Source organism: Temnothorax curvispinosus, unplaced genomic scaffold, assembly GCF_003070985.1.
Source record: "Temnothorax curvispinosus isolate PA1 unplaced genomic scaffold, ASM307098v1 QBEX01005075.1, whole genome shotgun sequence".
Taxonomy (NCBI): domain Eukaryota; kingdom Metazoa; phylum Arthropoda; class Insecta; order Hymenoptera; family Formicidae; genus Temnothorax; species Temnothorax curvispinosus.
Genome location: NW_020214855.1, coordinates 429,704 through 452,977, shown reverse-complemented (window position 1 = coordinate 452,977; position 23,274 = coordinate 429,704). Strand labels below are relative to the sequence as shown.

Sequence of the window (23,274 nt, the reverse complement as noted above, 5' to 3'; positions counted from 1 at the left end):
GTCTAATCAACCAAATCTTAAAAAATTATATATGAAATAGGGGTAGAAAAGACTGAGAAATATAATAAAATTAGAAATAGATAGATATCTTCTAATAAAAATTTTTCTATCTCTTATATATTGTGGATTATAAAAAACCATTAACTTTTTTTGTATTTAATATTGTTTAAATATCTTTTACGTTTTCTGAGATAGAAATAGAAAATCTAATTTTTGAAGGAGTATTTTCACATTTGGTATCATTTATTATTCAAAACACAAAATTGCTATGTGCTTAAGTTTACATGTAGTTTATTTCTGCAACATTTCAGATTTTTAGGAATTTTCGAGTTAAGTACCACACTTTCCTTGTTAGCGATTTTATCTCCTTTTATGTACATAAATAGCATATAAATCAATCAATCATATTAGGTTTTTTATAAAAGTATTAAGTCTACTGAGATCGTGATATATCTATCACTCGATACTTTTGTATCAAAACGCGAACGTGTGAATCTTAGAGTGCCAACTATGCGCATTCCTCGCTTTCGCTCGCGCTTCGTGCATCAACGTAAGTCGCGTTGAATATACGGCCTTAAACGTCTGCTCGTAATAAGGCTCAATAATGCGAGCATAATGTAACAATAACCTGCTCCGAACAATACCGGCGCAACAATGCCGACCGCTTAACACGTGCGTTTACGCCCATTGATTGCATTCAGAGAAGTATAGTCACTGCCAGGCCAAAGTCAGTGAATTCAATGTTACCACCGTCGATGCACCAGCGAGACGGCAAATGCATAATTATAGAAACCCTCGCACGCGCACTTCGGAGAAACCGAGATAGCACGAGAAACGATTTTATTCTAATTTAACGATGCGGATGTGTAACCGCGCACGTTTGCAAACAAATTTAGCAGAAATGTAATTTCTTTCCCGGAGGATATCGCTTTTAATATTTATTAAAAAGTTAAAAAAATTTTTTTAAATAACTATTATATTTTTAAAATCATTACTTTATAATTACACTAGTTAACAAAAAAGTTTTAAAGTATTAAACTTTTTGTAACAAGATAAACACATTCTTTTTTTTTGTTAATTTGTGTGCGCTAATTACGAATATGACAATAAAAAAGTCGATATGACAATAAAAAGTTCCACAACGTAACACGTACCTTTTTAGAAATTGGTATGCTTTAGTTAGTTTAGCTAGTTTGTAAAAAGTGACAATTAAACCTGGTTTCTATCTTTTTATGAAACAGAAGAGTGACGGTTCAATGCTTTATTATTATTAATGTATGTGGGCTGCTTTTGCTATTTTTATTAATAAATTTACTTGCTTGTATTTTAATACATTCTTTGTTATAAGATTGAATTATATCTTTTATTTCAGAGCCGCTTTTGACAATTTAAATGTAAAACATGAGGTCAACGTGCTTTAGGTCAACGTGATTCAGAGTCACGACCTTTGAAACTAAATATTAAATGCCAATAATATAAAAATGTAACGCATCATTATAAATTTTTTACTGTCTCATATTTTTATATGTGCGAATTGTTAGAAATATTTTATTTATTTTACTAAAATAATATAAAAGTTTAACTGTGTCGACTAGTGTTATTGTTTTACTGTGGCAATGATTATTGGTAACATAGACAATTTTTTGATATCACAATTATTAATACAAACTATTGTATTTTCATGGCAATCATGTCATTGCTTTGACTAATTTGATTTCATGTGTACATTGAAAAAAACTGCAACGTGGCCGTAATAATATTTAAATTAGAACTTTTGTGAAGAAAAACGTGCCGACTTTTCGCTGATTTTTTTTTGTCGTTGGATTATTATAATGTAAAGGGGTAATAAAGTAATTACTGCAGGTTTTTTGCGACTTCATTCCATTAACGAGTGGTAATTACGCCACATGCAAAAAGTAGCTTGCTGCTCTCTCTCTCTCTCCCCTTTTATTCCACGTATGTACTCGATATTAATGAATTGTTGAGGGATGATTCAATTACTCGCGAAAAGTCTGAAAGTTAGACTTAAATAAGACTATAATAAATAAGACCGCAACTTAAAGCTTAAGCGTTTTCCTGCACCTTGCAAACTTTTAATGAGCCATAGAAAAAATGAGGTTCGCGTAAATTCACGTTCGGCAAACTTTGCTTGCAGATACTTAAATAATCTTACTTTCGCTGTGTATTACATTTTCCGATAAATCGCCGCGCATTAGTGTCTCGTTTTTCTTTCTCGTTTTCGGACAGGCTGCGTCCATTGACATTATTCGCGAATGCCGTTTGAGATTGAAGATCTATGTTATTTATAATGTGAATTCTCGTATGAAATTGTGTTAAATCTGGGTATGAGTAATAATGCAGCAACCTCTTGTGTGTACAGGGGAATTCCCGCGGGGAATTGGGATACTCTCAGAGCCCAGAATGGCTTAATTGTAATAATTAACCATATCGCCGACAGAGTTGCTAATTACTGACTAATAAGTACCTACGGTACTCAAATGAAGCGTTCGCTTGGCTCTCTTGTCGCAATTTCTCTTACTCGACCTTACTGTCGCGCTCTAATTTGATTGACAGCTTTTAGAGAAACGTGAAAGGCAGATTTTTACGCAAAGTCAAGTAACAATAATAATATTTAACGTATCCTTAATACTAATTATTATTTAATTTTTACTTTATATAAAACGCATTATTTATGAATCTATTAATTATCATCGGTAATATAAATTTCCATAAATTATTCGTAATAATCAACCAAGATAAAGTTGCAATAACGCATAATTAATTACGTCGTAAAGGTTTGTTGATAGGAATAATCATTAATCATGTTTAGAAACGTAGCGTCTCTTGAGAGTAAATTTCTCACTCCAGAGCGACACTCGAAGCTCAAGCGACCGGAATCAACGGGATCGTTCGCACCTGCTCGTGAAACTTCCCATTATCTTCTCATCCTCCGCGATACCCACTTTGATCGTCAATTATGTTCGCGATTCGATCGTTGTCGAGCCCGGGCGGCGTGGCGCATTCTCAGGAGGTGGAGCGTTCCCAGGAGTTCCCTCGCGCCGCGTCTTGTCGCACGTCGCACGCGCCTCGGATGCGTGTGCAACGCGCATACCTGCGCATCGACGCTGATAGAATGCAATCGGTACGCCGTTCACCGCCGCGATCGTGGTGTCGGTAGGGAACATGCCGTGCGACATGGCTCGACACAGCGCGGGACTGAAATCCCTTTCTCGTGGAAAAGGAATCGAATCGTGTGCTGAATTATTTTGCGTCCTACAGCACCTCGCTTAATTAGTCCGACTGTCGCGTTCTGTAACGTGCGGTGAATAAACGCTATTCTATGTTATTCAATCCATCCAAACGGACATCGACTCTTTTGATTAAACGTGATATGTGCGTGCAAGCGGCGATCGTGGACGTGCAAACATCCCGGATGAAAGGTACACGACAACAAAGCGGTGAAATATATCGTAAATGTATCGTTCCGAAACGTTATTTTTCCGTAATACTCGAAATAGCGACGATAATTAGCAGTCTCAAAGCGATATTTTCGCACAATGCATATATCCAAAAATATAAATATCGCAACGAGTGTTTATGGAATTAACAATATATGATAGCGCGATTTAACGATTATATCATATTTTGTACAAATATCATCAACGGAACAAAGATTGTGTTACATTAATAACATGACTTTGCTAAATATTGCAGTAAACATATATCAAAGCATAATGCAATTGTGCATCTCCTTCGTTATGAATTCGTAGAACCCGCAAACAGTGGGAACACTTATCTTTTGAGCACAGAGAAAATTGCGTAAACTTCAACAACATGAATTTCTAAGTTGATTATGAATTTTTTTTTTGTTAAGAAATAATTAATTTAATATACCTTAACGTGCATCGTTCGGCAACACTTATACTACTTAATCTTTCGTGGGAGACCGGCGAGTAATCTTTCATCTTATGAAGGCGATATGACGTCTATAAAGACGAGACGTTGGGGGAAACAGGATTAAATGGATTTCTGCGTTACCTGGGTCGTTGCGGAGATACATCTCGCCGCTAAATACTCCCGAAAGAACGGAGAGACATGCCCGTGAGGTTTCCTTAAAGTCTCGGCCAAGAAACGGACGTCGGGCAAAAACGGGCTAGATTACATGCGTAATTATTCTAATTTCGTCCTGGGATACAACGGCTCACCCTCCTCCGGGTTTCCTCGCGAGGATTTACGTGCCTCCACGAGATTGGATCTTGGAATATTCCTGCAGGCACCGGCAGCTTAAGGCCAGTTTCACGCTCGCCATCGCGGAATAATAATCCTATGCGCCATGAAATGACATCTCCGGAGCGGATACCGGGGGGAGGAGGGGGAGGCGGGAGGCAGAAGGAGGTTATAGATTGGTAAATGGTAACCGTCTCCAGTGATTTCGACATTTTTTAATAATTTGAATATCAAGCGCGGATTATCAGCGCGTACGATATAACGTCTATTCCACCGCTCTTATAATATCAACGATATATTATTATTTAATTAATTCATCTTTCACCATAAAGAGAGCTACTCCCATTATTCGTGTAATAATTATTAATATCTATACGATCCGCGCGCTCATCTCACTGTATCCTCGCTCCTTTTTTCCGTTTCACGGAATTCCGTATTTCATTTCATTCGCTTTAACACACATTCTCATTTGCTCCTTCGTTATCCTTCGTTTATAAATATTCAGAGTACTCATTCATGTACTCTTGCTCACCCAAATCTCTCACATTGTTCTCTCTTGTTCTTCTCACTCACATATTGTCTGCCATTCTCTTTTCTTCTCTCTCTCTCCCTCTCCCTCTCCCTTCCCCCTCCCTCCTTTCTCTTTTTTTGTTACCACAAAAAAAAATTTGCAATAAAAATTCACTGTAGAAAAACGCGATAATTTTAGATCATTATCCGCATATATCGATTTAAAGTGCTGCGTTTAATGATAGCTGACGTTACGAACGATCTACAGCTCGTTTTCGCATCGGGGCCAGAGCAGGGTCTGGCTTTTATCAGCACTCACGCGCACAGGACGCGCGTAGGGACGGCTGATTGGTCCTGACTATATAAATAAGGGGGCCGGCTATCTTCGGCCGGAGATCTCCTCGAGTCTTATGCTAATGGATGGATATCCACCTTCTTTCATACCCCACGTACGTACGTACGTACGTACAAGGCGAATCGCGGCAAGGCTTTCTCGCCTGGAGAGATGCAGCGACGCGGCCACGGCCGATTAAATGCCGTCGTTGTTGCCGAAGCGAAATTTATCGGCCGCGCTATCAGCGAGCCGAGTTTTAATCGAAGACGACTACCGGTTTACGGTAGATCAATAGATCCTTTGTGCGATAAAGCGCCGGTCACGAAGCAAAGTAGCATAAAATACGGGATAGATAGAGGATAACACGGAAACTGCCGTTTCCGCTCGACGTAACGGCCGTACTTTACCGCTCCCAGGAGATTTCACCGTTAATTCGAATTAAATACGCTTTAACGCAAAGTGATATTAACGTACGAAAGTAAACGCGAAGCACGGAGTGCACGAATATATCCTTCGGCCGTATCGATTGCGTGCCCATTGCAGAATATGTCTGTACGAGCCTTTATAATTCCGTAATAGTTTACTTTTCCGTCGTCTTCGCGCCAAAGTGACGTGCCGAGAGTGGAAACTTTCTGATTATATCCACGCCTTGGCAATAAACCGGGCACAATTCGCTTTAGAAAGCATCTAATAAAGATAATAGCCCGTTTTCTCTCCCGTATATTTAGCGCTGAGCGCGACCGTCGCAATCTTCATCGTACATTTATGCAAGAGAGATATGTTTTCGTATAAAAGGTATACCGTTGGCGTTGGAGAGTTTTAATCATTTTTAATTAAATTGAAGAAGCGGACGGTCGGGTAAAAATAATTTTACGAATGCTCTTAACTGAGTCACGCCCGCGATTGTCAAGAAACACGCCGTGCATTGCATCTTGGCGCGGTGAGAGGAGCAGCGTTAAGCATATAGAGCGACGACACCGCAAATCCATACGTATGCGCGTATGTACGAAGCCTCGGGGCTCCGATTATCATAAAGCTCTCTCCGTAAACGATTCTATTAAATTACACGGGCGCGCTTAGGCGCCCTCGCCTTCGCGGTCTGAGAATCGCGAGTCCGCAGCGTGCACGCAACGTCGAAAATGTTTATCATTACGCGGTGGCGGCGCTCTTGCTCTTAACTCGTTTGTCGTAAATCATACGAAGTTCTCGGTGCGCGCGCGCACACACATACGAACGCACATTGCAATGCCACCAGCAGTCATAAAGAGGATGGGAGAGGCTGGAAGAAAGTGCACGGCAGGGCAGATGATATCTCTCAACGACGGCGGCGGCGAAGGAGGCGGCGGCAACGTCCGGACTGTATCTTTGAATAAAGTTGCTAGGGAATTACCGTGTCGTACGTAATCATTCCGGATCGTAATGCATACTTATGAATTCATGGCAGCGTTTACGCGCGCACGCGATACGCGTAACAGACAGGAAAGAGAGAGAGAGAAAATTCCGACGAAAGTTTACGAGGAACTATCGAGGCAAGTGTCGAGAAATATCCGAGATGAGACGTACAACGGATAGAACTCGCTTAAGAAACATGTGACAGTGAATATTATAACAAACTCGTGCCCCGATTATTTATATGCTCTGCGGTTGAAAAAGGATTGCACATAAGGGAGGCTGGTGAATTTAAATTATGTAGGCGACGTCCCAGCGAAATGTCTCCTGCGGTAGAATAGCGGAAACATTCTTCAAAATATTTTTATTTTACTTGTATATACATGTATTATATATAAAACAAACTCGTGCTTCGATTATTTATGTGTCCTGCAGCTGAAAAGGGATTATATTGTATATCAAGGAACTCTTGATGAATTTATATTAGCGGAAGAGTGTGTTATAATTTTTATTTGACTCGAATACGAGATACAGAAACGCATGTCGTTTCGCACGTCGTTCGAAACTCGCGTATATAGATTCGGACACGTGGTTGAGCCTTGCAGAACCTAAAATTAGATGTAGCCCCGACATACTTCGGGAAGATACGCAATTCCAAGCAAAACGGTCGGGATTACGTAAGTGCATATTCTGAAGCTGATTATGTCAGTCATAGTTGTATGTCGAGCAACGCAATATGATTTAGATTGATAACTCAGTTTGTAGGTATCTCTTGGTACACGAGACGAAGCACGAGATATGACGTGATATATTAGTTGAATACAAACGTTTTATCCGTTTGAGTGAGAAAGAAAACAAAATTGTTTTTCTTTACTTGTACAGATTTTAATCTGACATACGCGTCCCATTATAAAATATGACGCCATTGGTTGGAAAATTTGTGAGTGATGTTTCGGAGAATTCCCCATTGCGTACATCGTGAAATTTTACTTGTCTGTCAGTCCAAAGAAATCGAATAATTATTGAATAAATTGTAACGTACATATAACTTTTTTTACAACACAGAAAGAACGGTTTTGCTGAAGTATCTAAAAATTTAGCTAGATACAATTCTGAAAATGATTTTGTTGAACTATAAAAATAATTTTGTAGAACACTCAAATAATAATTAAACGCGCTTACGATAAGATGCTGTACTACAAATATTTCGCGAGTACATAGGCGAATTTTATATCCGCGAAAACTAGACAATGATTTCGCGAGCTAGTAAATTCTAGATTTTGGACATCCGGTAGCTACGGTAGGTATGATGGCACAATTTCCCGATACCGGTGAAGGTGAAATCGCCGGAAGCGCATCGCGAAACGTTGTTGGCGCAATTAAAATGGAAACGAGTACATCCGACGTAAACGGGCCGCGACTGGACTTTACACTGTGTGACTGCATGCGTTGTCCGGCACAGATTTCGGATGCTGGTCCCCGGTAATGGGATGACTCTCACGTAGCGCATAGCCAGCGCATAGCCAGCGGTAACGCGTAAAAATTTATTTCCTCGTCGTCCGGTCGTACATCGTCGAGATATTGAAATCCTGACGTCTAATGTAATAAAAATGCCGATGCCGACCGGCGCCAGGGATCGGTCCAAAAAAGCCAAATCGATCGCTAGTCGCGGTGTCCGAATGCATTCGGCGAGCTCACACGTCGCGCAAAGATGGCTCGTGCTATCGTCGCAAGATATTATAATGCATACTTGACCGTAAATTTGTAGAGCCAAGTAATAGAAAAGAGAGAATATAATTGCTTGTGTCAAATTGTCATGGGCAAAAATTAACGTAGCACGATACTTTTAAAGGAAACAGCTTAAATTTTCACCCGTATTGAATAAACCATAATTAGAATTATTTATATAATTTTTTGCCACGATTCTTTTTTACGCGACTCGCCTTTCTAACGACCGCCTAATTACGTCAGTATTAATTTCTTTTTGCTGCGACAGACTGACGGCGCCGAACCGATTGGTGATACACTTTTAATTAACTTTGCGCGATACCCGCTATAAATAACATGCTATTAATACCGAGATACGAACGAAGGACGGGGAGGGATAATTAAGTACCGAATTGAATTACATCGCGTTTATGTTGACGTACAGGCAGCCCGACCCGACCCGACCGGTCCTTGACGTCGACCGGTACGCTCCGAGTTTCGACGGCTCCGTATTCGAAATAATGTCTGTTTGCATGGCGAAGATGATTTAATTATTTAGAGAACGCCAGGCATTTGCAGTAGAATGTCTGCGGAAGAGCTCGCACGAAGTACTTAACTCCGTCGGGAATGCGGGACGTCGTTTGAAGGCGCTCGGAATTTCGTCCGGCTCGTACCAAGATGCTCGAAGATATTACAGTTTTCCTCCTTTACGCGATTCTCCCTTTTCCCCTCATCGTTGCTCGTCTCTCCGTATCTCGTCTCTTGTCTGTCCAGCAAGCAGGATCGTGTGCCTCGAATTCCATTTTCTAAGCGCAATTATATGTATCGCGCGAAGTGAATTTTTATTAGAAAGACAACGATCATACACAAAGAGAAAGGGAAAGAGAGAGAAAGAGGGAAGAGAGGAGCCGATATACAAATTCGAAGTATCATGTTGTCTTTAATTCCACTTCGCCTTCGATCGTTTCGTTCAATTCTCTGTCCTAACTGAGCGAGCATTTATCCTGCTCTCGAATGAGAGGGAAACCCTCGGTACGCTTGAGCGGGAAACAGATGCTTCCAATTCCAGCGATAGATCTGCGAGAGATCCCGGGCAGTAGGAATAAAGTGGAAAAAGTCGAATCGCGCAGGGATGCCGCAGGGATCGCCGCTTTTCATTCCGTCCTCCGCTGCGTCTCTTCCCGTATCTTCTCTGTGTATCGAACGGAATTCCTTTTGAGGAGATCTCGCCCGCCGGCCGAGCGTGGCCGGCTTTCCACGGATTGGTCTGCCAAGAATTATACGGCGGAATGCGATAAAAAAGGGACGAACACCGTTACATCTTAAGAACTTTATTTGTCCCGTAGATCGGTAATCTTGGTAAGAGGAGGCGAGATAACCAGCGCGGTCGATTATTCGAAGAAAGAATAAAAAGTAAACTAAAACGAGAGAGAGAGAGAGAGAGGCGGGGGCGTCGGCGGACATCGCCGACGTCCCTTTGAGAATACCAGAGAACCAGTCCGGACGAAATTTCCGTGGCTGTCGAGCCGCGGGTGTTTTCGATAGACAACTAGTTGAAAGTTACGATCTAGTAAAGATCGTAAACGCTCGGCCGGGCACGATCGATGGGCGAAATTAAAGTTGTATAACGGAAACGACCAACCAGTCCGTCCAACAGATACCTCTCATTTATTCCACTTTAAATATGATCATCGTAAAACAAACAAGTAGAACTCCCGCGTACAAAATGTGTTTAATTACATAGCGTCTCGTTCTTTCCTGAAATGTCTCACACGAACTCGGGCGAATCTTAATTAAATCTTTCACGCAAGATAGAAGTGTACCGACCTCGGAATTTAATGAAGAAATTAAAATGTTTTCTCTTGGCGAGTATTTCGTTATATTGCGCTTCCGCCGCGTTATACGATTTACACGAGCCCGCAATAATTTTCGGGATGTTTTCCAGTCGGCGTGACGTGTACGACTTTTAATTTCTTCGTTTCCGTCCGTCATTTTCTACACCGCGCTAGCCGCGCGTCGCGCGTTGTCCAGCGCAAAATTTAGCGAGTACGTGAACGGATTAGCATAACATTGCCCCAAGTTGCAACGTAGTTTAACCCGGAGCTGATCGCGCGCCTGCATTGGCTGGCACGTTCGGTTCGCCAGCTGTCTCGTTACATCCGATGCAGTTCGCGCGAGGGTTGCACTATATGCATAAGTACATAGGCAAACCGCTGACTGAAGTGTACCTGAGCAGCGTACCGAAAGGGATTGCTTAAGACGACGGTATTATGCGGGAATCTACGGACGGTGAAAGAGCGGAGGCATCCAGAAAATGAATGCGATAAATCTCTTCCGCGCATTCGCAATTTATTATATGAGAAACTCAAGTACGACGCGAGCAGAATTCTCGTATAAATATAATAAATATCGCGTTGTAAGTTTCATTTTATCGACAACGCTCCCACAAATGGGATTTCTGCCGGGTTCTTTTTTTCCCCTCCCATGTGCGTATCACGGACCACCTAATTCATGCTTAATTCATGCTGCGGCTCGCCAGATCAATTATGCAAAACGTTTCCGAACGACGTAAGCGAAATCGCGTCGCGCGCGCGATCGAGAGAGAATCCGTGATCGTGAAACGCGGACGCAGTTTCGATGTATACGCCCGTACGTTTTTCTCTTGCTCTCTGTTTTCCCGATCGCGGTGGCCGACGCGACGCGGCGCGGCGGCGAGGGATATGGAGCACGGAGCCGGTGATTTGAAATACGGGCACGTAGACGCGAAGAATATCGGCGCGCGATACATACGATTTATACGGTGTATCGCCGACCCGATGCGTACACAGTTACGTTACACGCGAGTGTGGATTGTCCGTGTGCGCCATCGGGACAATGATAAAATAATAAATTGCGGCCCGCTACCGCGATGGCCCCATAACCCGTCGGCGGGGACGGGGAATCGAATCGAGTTCCTTTTCGTGCGGAATCGCACGTACCGCGCGTGCCCGTCGCGCTCGCCGCGACTCGAATACGGCCTCGGGACTGGAATATTGCCCGGATACATCGTCGGTGACTCCAGATCTTTAATGGATACGGCAAAACGTTTGTTATTTATGCGTGGAAACGTGTTCTGTATCGGGTATCACAGCGGTACTTCGGAAAAACGCGTCGCGTTACCATAGGAATCGTACGATTTGGCGCGGGAGCGTCCGCGTAATCATACAAAGTTTATAAAAATGTTATCACCAACTTCACGACGAAATTGCAACGTTTAATAATACGTTTCATGACCTTATGACGCACATTTCAAATTCTTTCCCTCAAAAATCGGCATTTTATTAAAACTCTCAATCAGTGTAAATTAACCAAACTAAGCATTATAATACCGCACTATCATAAATTCGTAATAGATAATACTCGTAATAGATCATACAATCACATATTAATCGCGTAATAGGTCACATAATCGTAAATTCACTCGACTAAACAATTATTTACAATGCTACGATTACACGCTGTCGATATGTTACAAATTGATATTACAACTTTGATATTCCGCGGAAGTTACGAACAAAATTACGACACTTTTATTCCACGATAGCAAACGGGGCTTGCTGTAAAGGAAATTATTACAATACACCGTTACAATGTTGCACATTATTCGCACGTTTACACCGCGAATTCTGAACTAGTAATTTCAGCTCTTGTAACCAAACAGCGATGAGTTCGCGCTCGTTCGCGTAAAGCCGCATTCCTCAATATCGTAAATATCGCATTCCGATCGAAATTCGCATATTTTATAAATATTATCATTTTATTTGCAATAACAGTTCTTATTTACACTCTACTGTAATTTTCACCGAAAAAAGATACATCGTATGAGAGCCAAAAGCAATAAGATATGTAGAATAAGTGTATCTTATTCAAAATTGAAAAGTTTATTCGGAATGTTAAAGATGGAAGTAATATTCAAACAGATTCTCGATATTTATTGGAGTGTAATAAATTGAATAAAATCTACAAAAATTTCCTAATTACGATTATTGGAGCTAAGACTATTGCAGCCAGTGCATTATCGATTGTTATGCAGTAATTGGCAAACGTGCATTGATTCCGTAATATCCGAATGTTAGATAATAATCGCCGTTGGTATCGCAATAATACACTTCTGTCAATCAAGCTGTTTCAATATCAATTATCAATCCAAGTTACACCGATTAACAATCTGTTCAAACAAATCAATAATCAAAGGATCATGGTTTTAATTAAGTAGGAATCGCGCTGTTCTCCAGTAATATTCATCTCTGTTCAGCGTCACCACCGAAATGTTATTCCCAAAATCGCACTCTTTCGCTCGGTAACGATTAATTTATGCATAATTATAAAATCACATACTTGCGTCACTTGGAGAACGCTAGCTGCTCATAACTTGATCATTGTTCTCGGAACGGTGTACGGTGACCTACGTGAACCGCATTCCCCGTAAATATCGATATCATAAATATCACGCGTGTCGGCCGATATTTACGTCGGCGTGGCTCGTATATTCTGGAGTACCTTCAACCGTTCTCCCACGAGGAAACGGGTCTCTCCGCGTTGTGCGTGTCCGTATGTCAATGGGAGCGAGTGGGGGAAGAGGAAAAAATATCGCGCCGCAAGGAAAACGATGTCCGGCACGAGAAGCAAAAAGACCGCGGGATAAATCGCGGCGTTCAATCGGACGCGATGCGTGACGTTTGACGATGACACTTCCGTTAGGCGCGTAAAACGTGTTGCACGGGGCGAGTAAAAAAGTCACGAAACGCTCTGTGTACCTTATGGATAAGAGAAACGGACGAAAACGATTCCGAAAGTACTTCCTTTTGAAGAACACTTCTGAGGAAATTAAAGACAGTTATCTTAGAAGAGTAATCTCGAGATGGTTTAAGTATTTCTCTCTAATCTGTTTAACTCTTTTTAACTCTTTTTTCTATATTGAGCGTAAAGTTGAGAGCGACGATTAACTTGAGAGTGATTTTTAAATTGTCCCCTATCCCTTAAGGTTTCAAATTAAATATCATCATCGGGAAACATCTCTCGGGAATATTGCGCGGCGACAACGGGAAGCGCTTTATTTTCCGCTCGCGGCGCCAATTAACGGACACCCTATATACGCAATGCCTACACGCATTGGTGCGTGTAGTTATCAGGCCGATATCCGTTATTCATTCTCTCTCTTGTACCAGCTGTCGTGTGGGCGGTGACGATATCCGAGCAGTCATCGAAGCCGACTTTGCGCCCGCCGGTGAAACCGGTGCGGGCACGATATGAAATTGAATGAAACGCACTGTCCGTGGGCTGATCCTATCGGAAGTTCTCCGCGGACACGAACGACGACGACTCTCGCTTCCCGTTACCGTGTTCTCTCCCGACGGGTTAGGTCGATGCCATCGATTATCCTAGAGATTTTCGAAGACGCCGGCGACGACAACCGAGACGACGGGTGCATAATCAGTCTCGGGTTCTTTCCGAGGAATTCGAGAAAGAGACCAATGAGACTTGGCCTCACTTCGTCAACTTCTAGAGAACTCATTTCGCCACGTTAGAGAATTTATTTTTGCGGGGAGAAGAGGGGGAGGGGTGTGCTGTAAAAGGCAAAGTTCGAACAGGGGAAAAGTCAATTTGGCTTCTCTTCCATCGGCGAGGATAAAAATTTTCATACCGACGCGTCGAGAGAAATCTTATTTGCATCAGTTGCTCGCATTATCGAGAAACGTTTTACTGCCGAGAATGCGTCAACAAGCCACACATGTAAATCGTAAGTTACGTGAGATATCACATCGCGTGGTGGATGTTTCGCGACATTTCGCGCTTCCGTGAAATTAAATCGTGAATTTCTCGCTCATGTGTTGCAGCTGTCTGGACTGGTTGTGGGTGGCATTGGTATCTGGACGGTGGCGGCGAAGCACAGCTACGTGTCCCTGATGTCCACGTCGACGTATCCCACTTTGGCCTACGCCTTGATCGTCGCAGGTGTACTGGCTGTCATCGGTAGCTGGCTCGGATGCGGCGGCGTAACTTCTGAAAATCGATGTGTCCTCCTCGTGGTGAGTCTTGGTCGTATATCAGCGCTCGACGCTCGAAATAATTCCTATGGCAAACATCAGCTTTATCGAAACATTAATAAATACACGAAAAGTATACTCGTTTATTTATTACGTGTTATTAATTGAACTCGTCAATTTATCGAGTTCATTTGTTCCGTTTCATTATTCGGCTTTACATACAGTACTAGATGTATTATATGCAGCATTGATTATGATTACTCATTAATCATCCTCCCCGTCCGAATTACATTAATCGACTTCCAGAAATCCACGCGGAGTGTTGCAGGAGAGTTTGACGCGAAGTAATATAGTCGAATCGATTACAGTAATAATCCCGTTCCAAGCGTATCCCGTCAGTTCTCTCGCAGAGATCTTAATTCATTACATGATAAATGGCAAATAAATTACGTGATTCGCTTTGCTTTCATCCCCGTGAGCGGATATTTCCCCGTTAAAGTGATGGGAAATTACGAGTTTGTCAACACTCTGGCTTTATTATCACTCGAGGATATCGGGCAAAGTCGTGCGGATGTTTTTCGTTCGCCTTATCGATTTATAGAATCATTTATCAGCGAGATGCGGCGTCATCTGACTAATTAATTTCCTGGTTTCTAAACGAGATCGAGATAGTCGCGAGAACGGCGCAGGAATGTCACCCTGAAAAAGCGAAAGAGTGGATATCAGAGTCGAGTATCGGACACAGACGAGGTATCGCTCTTAAAAGTATCTCTTATCCGGGATACTAGATGTGCTTTTATGCGCGCGATCGTCCGCAATGTCGCGATACATCACGGGTTTGCTGTTTGCAATCGATATTACGTTGAACACTTTAGTCGGTTATCGAAAGTCATCTCGCAACCATCTTGACGATATGTCTCGTTTATAGACCGCTGATTATAAGCAGAGATAAAGACAAGTGAAATTTTAAATTCATGCACAAAACGTTTTACATTAAAGAAATTCTTGTAAAATTATATATGAGGTAAAGTCGAAATTGCAATTGAAAAAGAAGAAGAGATGCTTGTAAAAATAAGTCAAAAAATAAGATAAGAAATAAGATACAATAAGTTTCCTCCGTTTCTTTCTCGGTTGTACCACAATTTCGATCGCATCCCATACGGAGCGTATAAGCCATAGGGCTTTTGAAATAGAATGGACCAGATATCAGAAACTGGTATATGGAATCCGTAGATTAGAGAGCGAGAGAGAGAGAGAGCGAAAGAGAGGGTGTAATATAGATATATATCTACACAGAGTGATTTAAACCAAATTGGTCACAGAGGAAAGCTGCATGCATGCAATATAATGAAAATGACTTCTGCAGTAGCCGGGCGTGTAAAGTTATTAAACAAAGTTTATATTAACTATCTAATGGGCGGTTTCACACCGACATCAGTTAGCTCTATTTGTAGTTTATATAACTCTCTCTCCATTTAAATCACTATTCTATTTATGATAAATAGATAAAATAGGAAACATTCAATTAACCATCGTTAGCGACTACTTTTGAGGCCGATTAAATTTTATGCATTTCTGTGAAATCTTCACTTTGCGCCGGTTATACTATCGATTTATCGTTTCCTTTCATCTCATTTAACGATTATTTGTCAGTGTCAAATAATCGTGGACGGACTCTTCAAGACTTCAAAAGAATTTATTTATGCTGTTCATTGTTAACATCATTATTCTTTAGAACTTTCAAGAACAACTTCGTCAAAGTAGCTCGAGCACGCTGCTCGAAGTCGAGCCGCTCTTCACCTACGGGTTCGAACATTCCTTTGACTTAGCCTGAGCGGCTTCAACATTTATTGCTCGGGGCGATGCAGTCTTTGTTGGAAGCCAGTTAGTTACGTGACCAGCAGGAAAGCAGTCTGATAGGACGTGGAGATTAATAAGTAATTTAGAAATTGTTTGAAGCGAACGAACTAATCTCCATACCTAGAAAAATTATCTATCTCTCGCACTAATAACATATCTCGTCGCGATATGTTTATATTATTCCGGCCCAAAGACGCAACGCAATTCTGTTGCAATATAAATATCGTTATTTTTATTTTCTAATTTATTTTTGCAATAATGATTTACGATTAATAATAATTTAATTAGTGACGTTATTTTTATTTTATTGCGTGGGCGAGCGTATATTTTTGCATTTCCGCAAATGTAACGCTTCCCGAGCGCGCGCGCGCGCAGTCGCTAAAAATACGCGGCTTTGGCCTTCGATGGTGTCGTGCAGGAAGCCCCTCTCTTCTCCTGAGTTACAAATGAAAAATCGATAACCCCGCGGCCGATTACAATGAACCGTAATGTCGATATGGGATAATTCACCGTGCTGGCGACGCGACTTGGGCGTCGGGTTCTCTGCTCTCCCTCTATAAGTCGCTACTAACAATGCCCGACCTCCTCCTTTGAACCTGCAGGTAAGGGGAGTTCTCTCGAGCTCGCCTTTGACCTTACCCATAGTCTACCACCTTCGACATTATCGCCGTCGGCCGACAAAGTCTTCCACGGCCCCGAGGCTCTGTAGGTGCTGGCATATTTTGAAAGCGGCTTAATCCGCGCGCGCCACACGAAGGACGTTAGGTATAATTCATCGGGGACTCGGCCACACGCACACGAAGTATGTACGCGAGCACACATGGCCGTGATTTAACACGCGTTAATACGAACTTATGGAGTAAGGCGGGAAATATCGCGCCCATCCCGGGAATTCCTTTATTATGGCGAGTACCGTGCGTCGCGCGATAACTCCGCTCTGTTTACACGGATGATTATTTAATACGCCGTACGCAGCCGCCGCGGCCGCCTCCGAGGAATATCCAGGATATCGCAAAGAGCTCCTTCGCATGCAGTCTGCACCCTGGTGCATCAGGTTTGACAAATTGTGCAACCATGCGTCGGCGCTCCGTGATATTATATTTTACGGTCCCTCTCTTTCCTCACGAACACCGATAAACTTTCTCTTTAAAGTCGCGGCGCAGATCCCATTTTCTTTAGAGGCTTATTAAATGATTTAAAGACTACCTTGCTCACCTCCGAAGAAATGTTACTCCGTGAAAGCTTGGTTTCAATTTTTTTCTATTTACTTAAAAAGATAATAGACTACTTTTCATAAACCATTCTTTAATGAAGAACTCTTTATTTCCGGGGAGTTATAACGGTTACCCACGACCCACGATAAGCCTACCGGGAAGTATACTTAGCGTCCTTCCCCTATCTCCGTTCGCGTTCCCTCTTTCAGAAGGGGGCACCCTTCGCCGGGTAATAAATCGACCTTAATCGGGAGTTAGCGCGACGACCGTAAGTGGTAGCTCGCGCTTTCGCTATATCTCCAACGACACCGACTGGATTATCTTTAATCCTGCCTAAATGATAGTTAAACACCAGTAACGAGCTTTGCCGATCGTTACTAACCGCGGTGTTCCGCCATGCGGTTTCTCTGGGAATTATACCGCCATTGCACTTCTCCACATCGGGTTTATTTCTATACGTTTAAAACGTGTATACGTATACATATTTCATTAAAGATGCAAATGTAATTCAATGTCGAGTTCTTTACGATGCTTTACAAAAAAGCTTAGGAAGCCGTGAAGCTTATCGTACATACGTATAAACGTCTTCACTTCTACTTCAATTATTTTTCTGCACGATAAATCGCTGTTGACTGACAATAAGTGCAATGTTAACACCGTTACTTCCACGAGGTGTTTAATCGGAGAAATTGAATTATCTTTTATCCAATCTAATCGCTCGGTTAAAGTCCTTTTAAGCGGCACTTAGAGTCTTGCTATATACATATATATTCAAATCACGATCTTAATTGCATAAGTGCCTCGTCTCGAGGCACAAGTCGAATTATTTTCTTTTATGTTCCTTGCGAACACAACAAATCGCAATCTTTCTTCATTCGCCAATGTGACAAACAATATCTCATTCATATCGTATAATTTTAACTCACAAATACGTTAACTTAAACAAATAGAAACCTGTTTCAGCTACTTATATTCGAAGAGAGAGAGTTCTTTATTTACGTACTTTATTCTGCCTGATTGAACGCGTAATACGCTTTTAACGCGGCGATTCATCTATTCAAATAAAGATGAGGGCTAAATCACCCGTAATAACCGTCGCTAATCACCAGATAATTCCACTTAACCCGCACCATCTCCCGAATCATTAGTTTCAGCCTTAATTGCACGATTTTCCCTCGAAACGGCTATGAACTACGCTTTTTAATCGCCCTCTTACGACATTATTACAATCATAATCCTCTTATTATTTTCACACATTATCGGCCGGCTATTTCATATTTTTGCCAACGTGATAAATCACCTGCGCTTCGAGGAGACTTGCTGCTATCGCCGTCCGTCGTAGCGCAAAAGAAACGTTAAATCACTCGGTAACAACCGTCACTAATCACCAGGTAATACTACCACTTGGGCGCCGTTGCACTCTCGAATCACGACTCTATCCATCCGCTCGATCTTAATTGCGTAAGACTTTCCCGTGCGCATCTCGCGCGCAATCTGCCATGTTCCGTCCAATGGTATGCAATGAACGGATGCAAAAGGAGCTTATTTACATGGACATCTCGTGGACGCTGATTCCTTTTCAATTGCGTTGCTCGTGTCATCAAATAGTAAATTATCGTAAATAAATATTGCGACGACATTATATTGCAAAAAGGAGAGATTTTCAAAGACAAATATTGAAATATCTCTTGACGATTCGCCGAATTAAAAATTTGAAAAAGACTTTTAAGAGTTTACCTGAAAAGGGAATACGACTAGTAATAGTTGGTAGGCCTCCAAATGGGTAGTTCAGATTTCTTCTCACTCGAATTGCACAAGGTAGTAAAATGCGCAATTAAATAAGAGATGGTCGTGTTTTTTGGGGCCGTCGATATTTTTTTTTTTTTTTGGAGCGACTCGTCGCCGGTCTACGTTTTTGATTTAACAGCCGCGGGAATGACGTATCGCGGCAGTGGGATCTCCGGAATAAAGCTTGACGCCTCGGACTGGGCCTCGAACCAGTTTAACATCTTCCGGACGCTTCGATCCAACTGCTTCGGGCGAGACTGCATTACTTTCTAAGTATCCGACGCGCCATGATCGCGGTGCTCTCGTAGTCAATTTATGCGAGAACAATAAGTCGTGAGAGGAAAAAAAAGACAAGCGCGCATCGGCTGGACAGGTACCCGCGTAGACCGCAAAATGCTATTCAGCGTGTTTATTATCGAGGCGGGATGGACGGCGTACGCAAAATTACGCAGAGATTGCGTGATCGTTGGTCCGAAGGTATAAGGTAAAGGAGAATAGCATAGGAGTGGATGTTTCCCTCCAGACCCGTTGCCCGAATCTTTTTATTTATTATTAATTAAAAAACGCGATTTTTGTAATGTCAACATATTTTTTTTTCCTTTGGCAATTGCCATAGATCTCTTTAATTGCTATTTAAAGTGTACAAAATATCTTGTTTCTCACATTTATTATATTTTGAATAATTGACAATCTGGTGAAGAACTCGAGACGAAGTTTTCTTTTCAAAAGCACATGGCGAAGCTCGTTAGAGTTACGATGATACGTAAACGGAGATCCTCGAAGCCCGGATGGCGAGCACCTTGTTAAAACGTGTCCACGTCGAAGAATAACGACCTTCTCGATCGCGAATCTTGAGATTGTTCGACATGTACGAAAAACACTCTTTGTTTCATGCATATTATTAAGTACTGTATACATATATATACAAATACTTATTGACAAGAGACAAGACTGATAAATCCCTCTTATGACAAATTAAAAAGACTAACGATTTCAGTTATTCAAATAAGTACACAGTTGGAAAATTTGTGTTAAATATAACATAAATCACATGTTCCAAACGGTCCACTCAAATTTTTGTGTTAATTTAACATAATGTGAATATGTCAAATTATGACACAAATATTATGTCCATAATTCAACACAAAATAAAGAAAAGTTAAATGATATATGAACAAAAATTTTATGTTTTGTATAATGTTAAATATAAATGAAAAACACGTTAATTTAACATTTTTGTATGTACAATAGACATTTGTATAATGTTAAATATAAATGAAAAGGATATTTTTTTAACATAACTACATTATTTTCATATTAATCTTATGATTAAATATAAAATGTGTTATTTTAACATTTTATTTACTTAAATATGAATTTAACACAAATAAATCAGATAACGTAATCAAAATTAGTTAAATTAACCACTGTTTAGGATCGAACATATTCTCGATGTAATCGGGCCGTGAGGCTGACTGCTACGTGCCTGCTGTCAGTCTCGTGGCACGGATTCGATCCGCACGGGGTTGTCGATCACGCCGCCCCGCATGGTCGATCACGAGTCGATGCCGCCCTACGTACAGGTGCGCGCATGCCGGCATTGTCGAGAATCGGAGCACGGCGCAACTCCGGACACGCCAGTGTCTTTGTTTGCGACTCCGTCACAACGCAACTCCGTCAATCATCGGATCAATCAGAGAGCGACGCGTTCCGGATCTCGCCTTCGTTTCCGTCCCTCGAGAACCCTCCCGGCGGAAGAGAACGATCGCAAGCAGACTCGTTTTGCACGTCTCCAAATCAAGTGATCTCGGCACAACGGCAAACATTCTGTATGCGTGGCTTCTCCAGCACCGATTCGTGCGCGGCATCGCCGCCCAATCATCTCATCAGCAAAGTGCGTAAGTCAATAGACTTTGCATTCTCTACGAGAGTGATTATCGAGCTCATCAAGTGAGCTCGCCCCGGATCACTGTCATCGTGTCGCGTTCGCGCTCGTAGTCTGCCTCGCGGGCAAGATTTCCTCCGTTCGACCGCAAGATTTCCGTCGTAGGGCATCAAGGCGATGCTCGGCAAGATCTCTGTCTCGTGTTTGCGGCAGACAACCAACGCCTCAAGATTTCCGAGCTATTCGAATCACGACAGTGTCCGTGAAATTCACCATGAGTTCCCGGTGTAAATCAATACCGGTTGCGAAAGTCGTTCTCTCATCCGCAGCCCTCCCCTCGTTTCGCACTTTTTCTAAGTGGTGCCGGCATAAATCGCGCTCCGCGGAATCTCCGGTCGAACACGAAACAAACACATAAGTATGTTACATAAGTATTACCTACTAACGTTTACGCGAGCGTTACTTCTGTAGTAACTTACGATATATCACTCGTTTACGCGAAGTAAATTATCCTAAGTTACTACAAAATCCCGTTTACGCGAAGGAATTATCGTAAGTTACTACAGAAGTAACGCTCACGTAAACGTAGTATATGTTATATTTTTAACACAAAATTTCAACAAGGACTTTTTAAACAAAAATATACAAAATTTTTTACTACATATATGCATTAAGTGAAAAATTCTAAAAAGCAATAATAATTAACTTACAAATTGTGTTACAATAGTATTACGATAATCTTCCGCGTCAAAAATAATTTTCAAACATTTCGGTGGCCCAACATTGATTTTCTATCGCTTCAATTTACTTTCAGGCAAAATATTTTTCACATAAAAGACGCTCTTTCTCTTTCTTTTTCTTTCTCTCTTTCTTTTTCGAAATGAACGCGATTATGGTTGCTTCGTATTGATAGAAGCAATCATCGAGTTCTCTCGGTCGCGTCTTACAAAGCGACGCGCCCAACGTAAAGAACATTTATTGGAAGTTTAACGGCAGGATGCACTTTCAGGTCAATAAATTTGCGTGATGTGCGCCGTCACTTCGTCGGCCGGTTCAAACGGTATTCCTATAAAATTTCTCGCTTCGTCTTTCCGCCATTGAAACCCGGTCGCCAGTTATACGAGACATTCGGAGACGAATCCGCCCTCGGATTACTCGGGGCGGAATTGCTCGTAAGGCAGACCTGGAATTCTACGTCGCACCCTTTTTTTGCAGACACGGCAATCTTCGGCGCGGCGGTAAAAGATTCAATGAGGTACGGGTCGGTACTACGAGCTCGTCAAGTTTAATGTCTTTATAATTGCGCGGTTCCCTCGTCGCCCGCGGACAAAACGAGCCACGGTTAAACCGGCGTTTTCTTGCGCTGCTGTCTGTCGTCTCTCCTTTCGGTGCAATCGCGAAACGAAAGGGAAACTCGCCGCTCGTGAGTTGAGCTTGTTTCTTACCGTTAATTATCTCGATGCCGTTTTTCAAGGAAGCTTTTGTAATAGCTTAATAAAGTTTCGGCGCTCGTACTTTCTTTTACGGTGCTCATTGTCAGATAACGCTACTTGACGTATTTCCAGTTTGTCGCATCGTGTAGTAGCGTATTTAAGCGTGTTATACTTTTTTTAATTGCTACTTGACACGGACGATGTTTGAGAATAATTTTATCTTAGCACGGTGTGTAACATTAATCCTTTAGCTGTATGAACACGTTATCCATATGACTAGCAAGGATTAGCGCACTCGCAGTAAAAACAGGTAAAATTTCCAGCGATTAAAGCTTGTCTCTCATAATTTATGACATCGTTGTTTTACACGGATATAATAAATTAGGGCATTTTGTGTCATAATTACAGTGCGCTTCCATTTTATTTGTCCGTTCCAAACAATTAAAATTTCAAACAATTAAACTTTAAGTGAGCGCAGAATATAGCTCTTCGGAATTCTTCAATTTCTCAAGCAGAAGTTTCACGGAAGATCAATCCACAGAGTTATTCTACATAGAGAATTTAACGCGTAACTTTTAATAATAGAAGGTCGAGAAGTAATATGTTATATAACCAGCGACATAAAAATAGACACGCTGTACATTATATTTCTGCGCGTTTCGTTCCTGAAATAACGGCCATATAAGTTCATGGCATAATTTAATTTAAAGCATAAAGTCGAGCTTCACGACAGGTTGAAAGTACTTTGCATAGTATTAGCCGTTATTGTTTCATTTTTATGCTCCCGCGCTCTCTTTGGACGTCTCGGATCACGAACAATATAAAACGACCATTTCCTTGCCTTTCGCGAAGGATCGCGTCTCTTTAGCCTTCATTCAATAAACTCACGCTATTATTTTAT

The 23,274-nt window shown here is 41.7% G+C and overlaps 1 protein-coding gene across 2 annotated transcripts in view; it reads left to right on the top strand.

Moving 5' to 3' along the window:
- The window catches only part of LOC112454474 (CD151 antigen-like), a 97,870-nt gene that overhangs the window by 60,717 nt on the left and 13,879 nt on the right, over positions 1-23,274 (top strand). For both annotated transcript variants that reach the window (XM_025015897.1, XM_025015898.1), the window contains one exon: positions 14,044-14,235. In XM_025015897.1, the coding sequence (XP_024871665.1) occupies positions 14,044-14,235 (192 nt within the window). The remainder of the gene's footprint in view (positions 1-14,043; positions 14,236-23,274) is intronic.